Consider the following 13,343-nt stretch of genomic DNA (forward strand, 5'->3'; position numbering starts at 1 on the left):
CACCCACACACACCCACACACACACACACACACACACACACACACACACACACACACACACACCTCTTTCCTGTAACTGATTATCCTACACATCAGAGAGAAAGTGGATGAAGTCCAAGATCTGGACAGCAGAAGTCATGCGTTTCCTAAGAAACTGATTTGACAAATAGTAAAAAAAGGAACAAAACAGTAAGTAATTGGAAAAAAAACCAAACAAACAGACTGTACCAAGACTGTACAGACAGGGTTTAAAGTACAATGTGTCCTGAATTGGTTTTGCGCCTCTCGATTTTACACTTTGACATGATAAGAAAGCATCTCTGAGTCTCTGCTCAGGTCCTTTGCATCGCTGTCCCCTGTAAAGCCGGGTAAAATAGCCACCGTGCTGCCATGCCATAACGGCTGTATATGCCCACCGCAGTGTTTTAAGCCCTCTGCCATTTCCCACTGTAAATCATCCATTCCTTCTTCTCCTCTTGTCCTGTACACGGCGCAGCCGACGGGCATCAGTGCTCGGTTGCCATGGATACAATGTTCTCATGGCGACCCATTTCCTCCAGCACGGCAGCCAATCTGTTCAGGTTTCCGTCTGGGAAATGCTGCGCCTCCCACAGATCCAAGATCACCCCGGTCGGACTGGACTTGGTGGCGAAGTAGTTCAGGTACCTGCAGGAAAAGAAAAGAGAGAAAAGAGATGATTGGCTGTTTTTTTTTCAGACCTTGAAGCAGTCTTGAAGGACCCTTAAGAATACAGGTGGAAATCCTATGGCACCTAATGTTTTAGATCCATTTTGGGTGCTCGGGTCGATCAACAGTAAAACACACTATCGGCCAGTCAGGCATCTACACAGACATGACTGGCTTCATCTAAGGGTGAGAAATTGCTGAACAGCCAAGCCAAAGAGATGTGCCAGTGCACTCTCAGTGCTAATCCCAGACCCGGATAAAATAAGAGGTTGTGTTAGGGCGCCCAGAGTGAAAACTGGGCCAAATTACGTATAAGGACCAAAATGATCTGCTGTAGCGACGACTAAATACAAAAGCAGCCAAAAAAAGTTTTAGTTCAATTTTGATTTGTCTTAAGTTTTAATACTGGAACTTTTGACTCACCCTACTAACTACAAAAGCTTCCATAGCCCACACAATTAAATCCACCTAATTGTCTCACAGTAAAAACAACAACAACAAAAATACAACCAATAATTAATCAACATGTTTAGCTAAAGAACATTTTTTTTTTTTGCATTTTCCCCCCAATCTAGTCGTATCCAATTACCCAATTGCATTACGCTTCCTTTCTACTGATGTTGACCTACACTTTGACTGAGGAGAGCCATGACTAACACACACCCCCTCCAACACGTGTCCAGTAGCCGACTGCATCTTTTCACATGCATATGAACCTGCAGGTTCTTATGTGGATCAGCTTTGTGTACGGAGAGACATACACTGATCACACATTATCCCTCATCTTTGTGCAGGCGCCATCAATCAGCCAGCAGAGGTAGTAATTGCATCAGTTTTAAGGAATCCCCTCGGGCAGCCTCCCTGAACACCATCGTTATTTATGTAGGCGCCCAGCCTGCTGGTAGCATAGCTGAGTTTCAAACCGACGAGTTAAAGATGTCAGCTCTGGTGTGTTACTGGACTGGTAATTGGAAGATCACTGCTGGGTTGGGCTTTTGAGCAAGGCCCTTAACCTTCAGTTTCTTAGATTGTGTTCAGTCAAAATTAAAGAAAAAATGTAAATGTCATTCTGATATATATATTTTACGCCATCCAGCACCATCCGACACTATCTAGCACCAGAGTGCCAATCCATAACCATGCTTATTTAATTATATTTGAATGCTAATGTCATTGCTTTTCTGCATTTTCCCATACAGCTTTTTTCCAAGACTTAAAAGTGAAAGGAATAGAGAGAGGGAGGTATATTTACACCTTTTGGATACACTCATATTCAGACATTTACCCACTAGCGCGCACACTCACACCCGCACACACAGTTGCACTCTCACACACACCGCTGGCCTGGGCTCCTGCTGCTTCTGCAGATAAGGCGTCTCCTGCTGAGATGTGAACTCAATAACTGAAAACACAGTTTGCACTCCTCACATGAACTGTCAAATAACCAGCAAAGAGAGAGACCTTACTTCAACCTTTTATCATTCTCTCTCTCTCTATCTTTCTCTCTCTCTCTCACAACAAGTTCAGTTCAGATCAGTCAGTGCTGCAGGAGAGACAGATTTAGTCACATTTCTTGGATATACCTTCGTCTTTTCTCAGATCCTCACAGGGTTAGAGCACAAATGCCAGATAAAAACACACACACAAAACAAGAAGGAAACACCCCGGGGAGCTTACCTGTCCAGGTTCAGTTTGTGTGCAAGCATCCTCCAGTCGTTGCCCCGCGTCTGAGGGGCATCCAGGCTGCTGCACAGCTTCTGTCGGATGGATGGAGGGATGCGAAAGGCGTTTGGTCCCACCAGCGTAGTGATGTTGCTAGCCGGGTCCAGCAAAGATGTATCAATGCATTGAGTGTCCTGTAGAGAAGCAGTGATATACAGTTATGATTTAAATAGTTCTTCTTATCTGTTGCAAGAGCTTCCAAACAATTCAGTTTATCAGGAGCTCAGTAACAGTGTGAAAAGGCACCACTGTAGTAACCTGCTGTTGTATACACTGATCAGCCATAACATTAAAACCACCTCCTTGTTTTTACACTCACTGTCCATTTTATCAGCTCCACTTACCATATAGAAGCACTTTGTAGTTCTACAATTACTGACTGTAGTCCATCAGTTTCTCTGCATGCTTTGTTAGCCCCCTTTCATGCTGTTCTTCAAAGGTCAGGACTCTCCCAGGACCACCACAGAGTAGGTATTATTTGGGTGGTGGATCATTATCAGCACTGCAGTGACACTGACATGGTGGTGGTGTGTTAGTGTGTGTTGTGCTGGTATGAGTTGATAAGACACAGCAATGCTGATAGAGTTTTTAAACACCTCACGGTCACTGCTGGACTGAGAATGGTCCACCAACCAAAAATATCCAGCCAACAGTGCCCTGTGGGCAGCGTCCTGTGACCACTGATGAAGGTCTAGAAGATGACCAACTCAAACAGCAGCAATAGATGAGCGATCGTCTCTGACTTTACATCTACAAGGTGGACCAACGAGGTAGGAGTGTCTAATAGAGTGGACAGTGAGTGGACACGGTATTTAAAAACTTCAGCAGCGCTGCTGTGTCTGATCCACTCATGCCAGCACAACACACACTAACACACCACCACCATGTCAGTGTCACTGCAGTGCTGAGAATCATCCACCATGATATAAATAATACCTGCTCTGTGGTGGTCCTGTGGGGGTCCTGATCATTCTGGCCCATTTTTACACAACTTGACACAACCCTTGTTATTTTACACAAGCTTGGGACCAGCACTGAGAACGAAATGACAATTGCACCTCCCAATGGCTGTTTGGCCAATCATGTATGTGTAGATGCCCAACTGGCTCTGCAGTAGTGGGCTAGCATACTTCACAGCTGGAGATAATAAGGATTAAATCCATGCCCTAAGGACTGTGTGGTACCCAGCCTACATCATCTCAACCGGCTTGTCATTGTGTAACAGATATATTTACTGAGCAGTGTGAAAAGGGACTAAGCAGAAATCTTGTGTACTTTAATAACCCATTCACAGAAGAGATTACACTATGAATTAATCATTCATCCCTAACAATTCAACTGTTCGTCTGAAAGGCTTGTTGAATATTTAGGCAAAGCAGCCAGTTTTGTCAGTCTGTGACTAAAAAAAAACATGAGCAGCCTGCAGAAAGCCCTGTGGGAGCCACTGACTGAAAGTCAACACCACTCCAAATCCTGCAATCTGCAGCTCTCAGGACTTAATGAGAATTAGCTGAGCGCCCAGTCGCTCACTCCACCTCCTCGGGGGAGTAAACAATGAGTGAGCGAGCGAGAGAGAGAAAGAAATTAGATGGACTGGCACGCTGGGCAGTCAACAGAGAAGTGATGGTGAGGAGCCATCAAAAAGTGTGTAATTCACTTCATAACAAGACACAGGAAGTCGTCGGAGCGTCCTCATCGCTGAGGCACTTCACGGTGATGGTCAGACTCCCTCTGGGAACAGATGTCAGCTGGAGGGACAGGGGGCTGATTAACCCTCTTTGTATTTGAGTTCTGGGAAATAAAAAGCTCTGAGTGCAGGAGAATCAAGTGAGTCCAGCTGTAGAGAGCAAGTGATGTGAAGGTGCTACTTAAAAGGTCACATGACCAGCTCTCAGTGCAACCATCAGGGTGCAGACATACTCATATATCTTTTTTTTTTTTCAAATGCAATCTCAGACACACCATATTGTCATAAGTATATGGACACTGCACAGAATGATTGAGTTTATGTGTATTATATACACCTAATACCAACAGGAGTTAAAAATCAATTGCATAGACCCCTGCGTAGACATTTCCAGTACCAGCTTGATTCATAAGGGCATGGTTTGACAAATTTGGTGTGGAGGAACTCCAGTGGCACTCCACTGAATGCCAAGCCTTGACCAAACACTTGACCTTTGACTTACTGGCACTGAAAGCCTTCCTAAAGGAGTGAAGGATGCAATACCTGCAAGGGGGAAGATGGGGCAACTCCATATTTATACCCATGGTTTTGGAACTAGTTGACCAACTAGTACATGGTCAGGTGTCCACATAATTCTGGCATACACTATATCTTTTATTTAAAAAGCAGAATAAGCATTCCCTCTATATCCCGCACCTTACCAGTTAACGCACCTGGCTATGCTATGGCTGTTCATGGTCAGGGGCTGGAAGCTGTGGGTGGGCGGAACAGCATTTTGGTTAGCTTTCTAAATAATGCAACGAAGCAGAATGACTTTATGTGTCATCTATACATATACACATGTACAAGCTTGTTTAGAAACTCAAGTCAGAGTGCAGGGTCAGCCATTGTACAGTGCCCCTGAAACAGACAGGGTTAAGGGCCTCGCTCAAGAGCCCTACAGTGTCTGCATAGTAGAGCCTGGATTTGAACCGACAATCTTCCAATTAATAGCCCAGAGCTCTACCCTCTGTCCCTATAGCCAGCCCATTTTAAGCATCTGTAGGGCTGAGCTAATGAAAGCGGGTGGGAAGTGCCCTTGTCTAAGCATGTTGACATAAATCACATAAGCAGCAGCAACTGCCTGAACATGTCTTCAAGGAAGCATGTGCTAGCCCCTAGTTTTAGATTTGGTGACTGATGTTTGACAGTGGACTCACAGAAAACAGGTGGGAATCAGAGATGTCCAAATTTGAAAGAAAATACAGTTTTAAACCTAACCCAGGCTGCTTTATTTTGTTGTTAGAACAAACACTGGCATGCGCAGGCTTTAACAAAGCACAGGGGCCTTTTTTGTATGTGGGGGTGTAATTTGAAATGGCATGATCCTATGTATGTTAGTAACAGGTATATTATTTTTAACACTAAACCAACCTCAGACAGAGTGGTGTTGAGCTGGAAGATCTGACCCTCGCCCTCCACCTGGCGTACACACAGTTTACAGGCCAGCTCGACTGTGGCAGCACTGAAGCGCTCCAGAGTGAAGGTGCAGTGCAGGTTCCTCTGAGATCCACTCCATACCTGCTGGAAAGATAACTCCTGCACACAGACACACACACAGAGATAAAAACGTTGAAATAATCTGATAATGCTAAACATGTCCACAGATCTTGCTGTAACAGGTAAGATAGACACAAGCGACAGTGGTACCTGGTATTTGGCCAGCAGTTTGCTCTTCCACTGCATATGAGGGACGTCGTGCAGGGACAGACGTAGGTTATGGGTGCTGTCTTTAAAGTTCAGGGTCTTTGGTTCGTCCAGGAGCTTTCCACCCATCTGCTTCTCCATCTGCAGCACCTCCTACAGGTTACACAGAGACAAAGCATTTGCATCAAACGCCAAATTCTACTAATTTAGTACAACAGTTGGAGCATGTGGTGAAGGCTCCAGGGTTCAAACCTAGCCTCCATTTACTGTCTATAAGAAGTTTGCATGCTCTTCCTGAGTCAGTGTGGGTTCAATACCGCTACTTTAATCTTCTTTCACCTACCAAACATATACTGAAGGTGGACTGGATTCATTATTTATTTATTTATTTTTTGAGTGGGCACTGCATCCACCATGACTAAAATTGAATAAGAGGGCGGCATGATGATGGACCAAGTAGTGTGGGTGCAAAACTGCTCAAGGGTCTTGGGATGGGAGTGAAGTTGGCATGTTCTTTCTGTGTAGGCACTGAGTTTTCTTTAGTTACTTAGTTTTTATTATTATTTAAAAAAAAATGCATTCTCTCTTTTTCCTCCCGATTTTAGCGCGTCCAATTTTTACCCAATTGGTTTATGCTTCCTCTCCACCAAATGTGTGCAGTAGCCGACTGCATTTTTTCACCTGCACGAGGGGAGTTCATATGCCAAACAGCTTTGTGCACGGAGAGCCACACCCTGATCAGCATTATTCCTCGACTCTGTGCAGACGCCATCAACCAGCCAGCAGAGGTCGTAATTTGCTCAGTTATGAGGAGTCCCTATCCGGCTCATCCTACCCTGTGAACAACAGACAATCGTTGTTCATGCAGCTGCTCAGCTCAGCCAGATGGCATTCAAAATCCTAGCTCTGGTGTGCTAGCGTGTTTTACCTCAGTTTTTACATCCTCAATACATACCACTAGATGAGTTGGCTACTCTAAACTGCCCTAGATATAAAAAGAAATGACGATGAATAATTGTATTAATAGAGCTTGAATATTTGTAGCTAAAACCTTGTAATTCCTTTAAACACATCAGTCTTCTTTGCTATATGAGCAAAAGTATTAGGACACCCCTTTTAATTATTAAATTCATGCCTTTCAGCCACAATAATTGCTAACAGATGTAATAAATCAATCATATAAAGGAAATCATGTGCTTCCAACACTGCAGCAACAGTGTTTGCATTGCAGAAGTTTAGGGATGGCCCTTTCCTGTTCCTTCAAGACTGTGCCCCTGAGCACAAAGCAAGCTCTATAAAGACATGGAGAAACGATTGGTTTAACAAAACTTCAGTGTCCTGCACAGAGCCCTGACCTCAGCCCCATTAAACAGCTCAGGAATGAACTGGAACCAAAACTGAGTCTTTCTTGACCAACATCAGTGCCCAGCCATACAAATGGTTTTGTGACCAAATGGGCACAAATTCCCACAGACATGCTTTAAAGTCTAGTGAGAAGCCTTCTCAGAAGAGTAGCTGTGGTTATAGCAGAAAGATCACACAGATGTCACTCCATTTTAATACAATTTGTTTTTGTAATAGGATGAGCAACAAGCTCATAGTCAGGTGTCCGAATACTTTTGGTCATACAGTGTATGTAACTGTGCTTTATTTTTAGATTGAGTATAGTGACCAAAAAGAGAAGTGAGAATGAAAAAGCTGTTAATAAAAAGAAAGTTTTGTTAAGTGAGAACAGTTGGCTGATAAACATTCTATTCAAATGAATGTGCGTCTCTGTGGCACGGCGCTCTGCCTTCCGCCACCTACCATTCATCTGCTCTCACTTACACACACACACACACACACACACACACACACACACACACACACCAGAACAAACGCATGCACCAAGATCTCAGATAACTACAGACATTTTTTCAAAAAGTTGGGACACTTGGTAAAGTGCAATAACAAGAAGTAACTGTGGTTTGTTAATTCTCTTGAATCTTTAACTGATATATATAGAAAGATGTTTTCACTAATCAATTGTATATTGTACATAGTTGACTGAAACATACTCCAAAAAAGTTGTGACAGAGGCAAAATAAGAGTGAAAATTTTATAGATTATTCAAGTTACTGTGTTCCACAATATGCAGATGAATTGGTAAAATGTTAGGGAATCATTATTGGTTATTAAAAGAGGATCCACCAAAGAATCAGCCATTACAAGCAATGATGGGTCATGTCTCATCACTTTGTACCTAATTTCAAGAGAGAATTGCCAATCAGTTTAAAAAGAACATTTATCACTGCAAACTTGCATGTAATTTAGTATTTCACCATCTACTGTTCATAATATTGTGAAAAGATTTAGAGAATCTGGAGACATCTCAGAGAACCCATTTCTGAGAAACCATCATGCTACCGTGATAAATATATGGCCACATGGGCTCTGTTGTACTTCAGAATACCACTGTCATTTAACACGGTCTACCGCTGCATCAAGAAATGCAAACTAAAATTCTATTACACAAAGAGAAAGCTGTGCAACACTTCTATGCAAAAACACCAGCATAGTGTTCTCCTAAGCAGTTTAAATAAAGCAAACATTGATAAAAATATCACTTGCAAAACTGCAACAATTACCACAGTAGGCTACTGCAACGCTTTTGGCCGTAGCTGCACACTAATAGGGTTCCAACAGCTAATGTCAATGCCTAGAAGCACTGGGCTTGCGTTCAGGTTCTGATGCAGTGGAGGTGGAACCAAAACAAATCCAAGCAGGGTGCATTTAACACAAAGACGGTCACAAGTCAAGGCTCATTAACAAAAATCGAAGGAACTTTACAGGTTAGTTAAACACAGCCATGAAAATGACCACAGCACTAAAAGGGCACCTTTATGGCTCAATCTCAATAACAACTGCACACCATAAGCTTCACTAAGCTGGAATGTAAGCTGGCATGGCTGCCTTTCAGAAACATTTTGCATCAATGGCCCATACTTGGTGTAAGAAGCATAAAACTCCTGAGCAATGAAAGTTTTTAAAAAAGGATTTGCTGCCGCTCAGGTGGCGCAGCGGTAAAAAGAAACGCGCTGCAACCAGGGCTGGATTCTGTGAAGCGTCGTATCGAATCCAGCCTTGCTTTACCGGTTCGAAGCTGAGTGGCTATATGAGCAACGATTGGCCGGTTGCTCATGTGGGGGGTGGGACAAAGAACCGGATGTGGGTCTCTCTCTGTCAGAATGCGATTGCGTTCTCTGCCGGCTGATTGGAGGCGCTTGCACAGAGATGGGAGGGGGTGCCCTTAGGGTGTGTCTCTCCGCATGCAACGCTAGGTGGCGCCAAACTCGTCAATGTGTGGGTGGCAAAGATGCATCTGGCTGCTGCTCGTGTTTCGGAGGGGATACGGGTTGGCTTCAATCACCTCCGTCAGGGCGGGGTTCGGCATAGACAGAGAGGAAGCACGATGCTAATTGAACAATTGGATGCGCAAAAGGATTTTCTCTGAAGCGTAAGCTCCTTCATATTATTAAAACGATTTGTCCGATATTTTCTGATGTCAGCTGCCCCTCTTGAGTATTTTCTCATTCATATAGGCTGAAAAGTAAGCAGCCTTCCATCAAGCTGACACCATTTTTGACTCAGCGATTGTTAAATGCTACTGGAACTAATAAGAATCCCGATTTAACCTAAGTGTTATTGGTTATATATACAACAGCATTAAGCATTGGTGGTGGTGGTGGTTGTTAATCTTTGTCAGGCCAGCTCTAATTACACACATTATAGTTAAATTAAAATGTTGCATCAGGCAGTGGGACGATAAACAAACAGCATGTTTGTGTTTATTCTAGTTCCTCATGTTGGCTTAATGAGAGTCATTACCATACAAACACTGTGTTTGTAGATTGTGATATGACTACTCTGTCCATCAAAGGAATGGGACCACCACAGTCCCTGTTGCGGAGAAACACCCCCCATAGCACAATGCTGCCACATCCATGTTTCATTACAGGGGTGGTATTAGCCAGATGATATGCAATGCCTGTTTTTCACCAAACATTGTGCTGGCTATTTAATTTTTGTCCCATCAGATCTGAGAATGTTCCATCTTGCCACACTGCCAAAAACGCCTTATTTATAGAGTGCTTTTCCTCCCAATCTAGTCGTATCCAATTACCCGATTGTATTACACTTCCTCCCTCTCCACTGATGCTTACCTCCACTCTGACTGAGAAGAGTTGTGACTAACACACGCCCCTCCGACACGTGTGCAGTAGCCGACTGCATCTTTTCACCTGCAGTAAGCTTTGTGTACGGAGAGTCACACCCTGATCCTCATTATCCCCCGACTCTGTGCACGGGCCATTAACCAGCCAGCAGAGGTCAGAATTGCATCAGTTATGAGGAATCCCCTCCGGCACCCACCCTGAACAACAAGCCAATCGTTGTTTATGTAGGCGCCCAGCCTGCCGGTAGCAGAGCTAAGATTGGAACAGACGAGTTCAAAATGTCAGCTCTGGTGTGCTAGTGTGTTTTACTTGACAGAACTCTTTTAGAGTGTCCATTAAGTTTTACCCTCTCTGACCTTTCTGGTTGGATGGCCAGTTGTCAGACGACATCCTGAGAACATTCAAAGCCCTTAAATATTGTGTTATACTGTATACTTGCCCTGATCTATGCCTTTCTGCAATTCAATCATGGAGATCAACAAACTGTTCCTTGGACTCCATGGCTTGCTCCATGCTTGTCCTGACAGTGCAGTGTAAACCTTATGGGGCCCTTGAAGACATTTCCATGCTATGTGCAATCTATTGAAATTGCAATAGGTAGACCCCAACTGAGTTCTACTCTCATTCTCATTTGATTAAGGATAATTAAAGCACAACGAAGTGTGCAAAAGTCAAGGGGTCTGAACTCAAGAGGTTCTGAGTCCACTGCATGCTACCCTGTCACTATTATATCAGTATTATCAAGAATAACAATTTGTGTATTAGGATTTTGGACTGTGGTAGGAAACTGGAGCACCCAGAGGAAACCCAAGCAGACCAGGGAAGAACATGCAAACTCCACACTCCCGGACCTCTCTACCTGGAAATCAAACGCAGGACCTTCTTGCAGTGCCGCCCCGCAAGAATAACAAATAGCCAATTCTACTCAGGTCCAGATAATGGATGAGATAGAAATAAGACTAGTAAATAAAAACAGACTTACTTTAAGAGCATCCTGTGTGTCGTCCAGGCAGTAAACGCGGATGTTGTACTCCAGAGCGGTGCAGGTGACCGGTCCAAACACGGCCAGCTTGAGCCTCTTGGTAGTTGCTGCACTCACTGACTGACCCACCAAACAATACGTGCCCAGCGTCTCCGTCAGAATGTGGCAGGCCTCCTCATCCATCTGAATATAGCAAGGAGTGGTGAAGTTCTCCTCTCCCACCACCACAACATCCTGCACACAAACACACAGCGCTAATTATCACGTCATTACCGGCACTGCTAATGATATAATGAGAGCGCTCGCATGCATGAGGGTGTGTTTATTTGTCCTAATATGAGTAAGGAACTGAGAGTGCTTATGAGAGTCGGTACAATTCCGACCCCCCGCAGTCGACCCTTATAACAGCGCCTCTCCGTGCGCTTTCTCGAGCAGCGTCGCTTCTCCCTCTATTAGTTATAATCCCGGCACTTCCTCAGGCTCCGAGCTGTCATTAATTTCATCCCATTATGAGAGTGAGAGAGAAAAGGAATTAAAATACTTTATTGTCGGCTTGGTCATTAAACAGCAGCATTATGACTGGTCATTAGCCTCTGTAACGGGTCCTGAGGGAGTGCCGGATTGGAGAGCGTTAGCGAGATAATGAGAAAACAGCATCGGGAAACTGGGCTAATGCCTTCCAGAACTGATTTATTTGCCTAAGCTTGTAGTCAATCCATCACGCTAAAATAAAGTACATTCAAAAAAAGAAATAAATAAATAAAAAATAAAATAAAATCCTAGCATCTTGAACATCTACTCTGCTTTTTCTTTATTGTTTTTTAAGTGGAAATGTAATATTGATAAAAGAATAAAAGAAACATTCCAAAGAACTCGGCACAAAGTACATCTTATCACATTGCATTAGTGCATAAAGGCTTATTTTACCAGAGAAACATCCCTCAAAATAAAATGTATAATAAAAAAACTTCATGCACTGCTTCAAGAAGTCTGCTTAAAAGTGTCTATGAAACATTTGCCATGATATGAGAAAGTTAACTTCTTTAAATCTTAGAACAATTCAAAACATGTTTTTAAAAGATTAAAGGGAATTAGAATACAGAAGATCCTCAATTTAATGGACCTCCATTTAACAGATCTCGGAGTTAACAGACAAAATCTGGTAAACCGAATGTCCAGGCCGATTGTTCAAAATTCCAGCAAGAAGTTTAGTCATTTGTTTTGCCGGGAGGCTCGCTTTGTTCTCGCTTTTTCCTCTGTGTTTTAAGCTTAATTTTTGCAAGTTCTAGTGCTTAGTTATCGCTTTGAAAGACAAGGAAGTCCATCTGTTTCTCTACATACTTTTTAGCCTGCTTTCACCCTGTTCTTCAATGGTCAGGACCCCCACAGGACCACTATAGAGCAGGTATTATTTATATGGTAGATCATTCTGAGCACTGAAGAATTTAAAAACTCCAGCAGCGCTGCTGTGTCTTACCCACTCATACCAGCACAACACACACTAACACACCACCACAATGTCAGTGTCACTGCAGTGCTGAGAATGATCCACCACTTAAATGATACCTGCTCTGTAGTGGTCCTGTGGGGGTCCTGACCATTGAAAAACAGCATGTAAGGGGACATGCAGAAAAACAGATGGACTACAGTCAGTAATTGTAGAACTACAAAGTGCTTCTGTATGGTAAGTGGAGCTGATAAAATGGACAGTGAGTGTAGAAACAAGGAGGTGGTTTTATTGTTATGGCTGATCGGTGTATGTAGGTCCAAAGAAAAACTTAATAAGTATGCATATTTATTTACAGGTTTTACATTACATATTTACATAACTATTTACGTTGTTCATTTTACTGTTCATCATATGTGCATGTTTAGCACTTTTGTGGACCTTAGTGCTGTGTTTCTGTATATTTTGTATATATATATTGATTGTTGTTCAGGGTGGAATGATGAACCAGACCAGGGTTCCTCATAACTGGTGCAATTACAACCTCTGCTGGCTGATTAGTTGAGCAATAATGCTGATCAGGGTGTGGCTGATCGGAAAGAGGCAGTCGGTACTGCACATGTGTCGGAGGGGGCATGTGTCAGTTGCAAAGCTCCTCAGTCAGAAGTGGAGGGTTGCATCGGTAGAAGTGAAGCATAACACAATCAGGGTAATTGGATACGACTAAATTAGGGGAGAAAATTGGGAGGAAAAATAGGGGGAAAAAAAGAAGAGAAAACTCATACAACTGATTAATTTTTTTTTTAAAGACTCGATGATTCTGTGTAAAGGCACTGGGTCCAGAGGACATATACTGGTATCGAGTCAGTGAAAAAAATTGTTCAATGACATTTGACATTTCAGTACACAAAAGTGTAT

The 13,343-nt window shown here is 43.2% G+C and overlaps 1 protein-coding gene across 1 annotated transcript in view; it reads right to left on the reverse strand.

The window, feature by feature from the left end:
- Nucleotides 1–248: 248 nt before the first annotated feature.
- unc5cb (unc-5 netrin receptor Cb) overlaps nucleotides 249–13,343 on the reverse strand; it is a 262,930-nt gene continuing 249,835 nt past the window's right edge. The window contains exons 12-16 of the mRNA XM_063013743.1: nucleotides 10,979–11,212; nucleotides 5,786–5,935; nucleotides 5,510–5,674; nucleotides 2,365–2,543; nucleotides 249–666 (exon numbers count right to left, since the gene is read on the reverse strand). Of these exons, the coding sequence (XP_062869813.1) occupies nucleotides 507–666; nucleotides 2,365–2,543; nucleotides 5,510–5,674; nucleotides 5,786–5,935; nucleotides 10,979–11,212 (888 nt within the window). The 3' untranslated portion in view covers nucleotides 249–506. The remainder of the gene's footprint in view (nucleotides 667–2,364; nucleotides 2,544–5,509; nucleotides 5,675–5,785; nucleotides 5,936–10,978; nucleotides 11,213–13,343) is intronic.

This window comes from Trichomycterus rosablanca, chromosome 18, assembly GCF_030014385.1.
Source record: "Trichomycterus rosablanca isolate fTriRos1 chromosome 18, fTriRos1.hap1, whole genome shotgun sequence".
Classification (NCBI taxonomy): domain Eukaryota; kingdom Metazoa; phylum Chordata; class Actinopteri; order Siluriformes; family Trichomycteridae; genus Trichomycterus; species Trichomycterus rosablanca.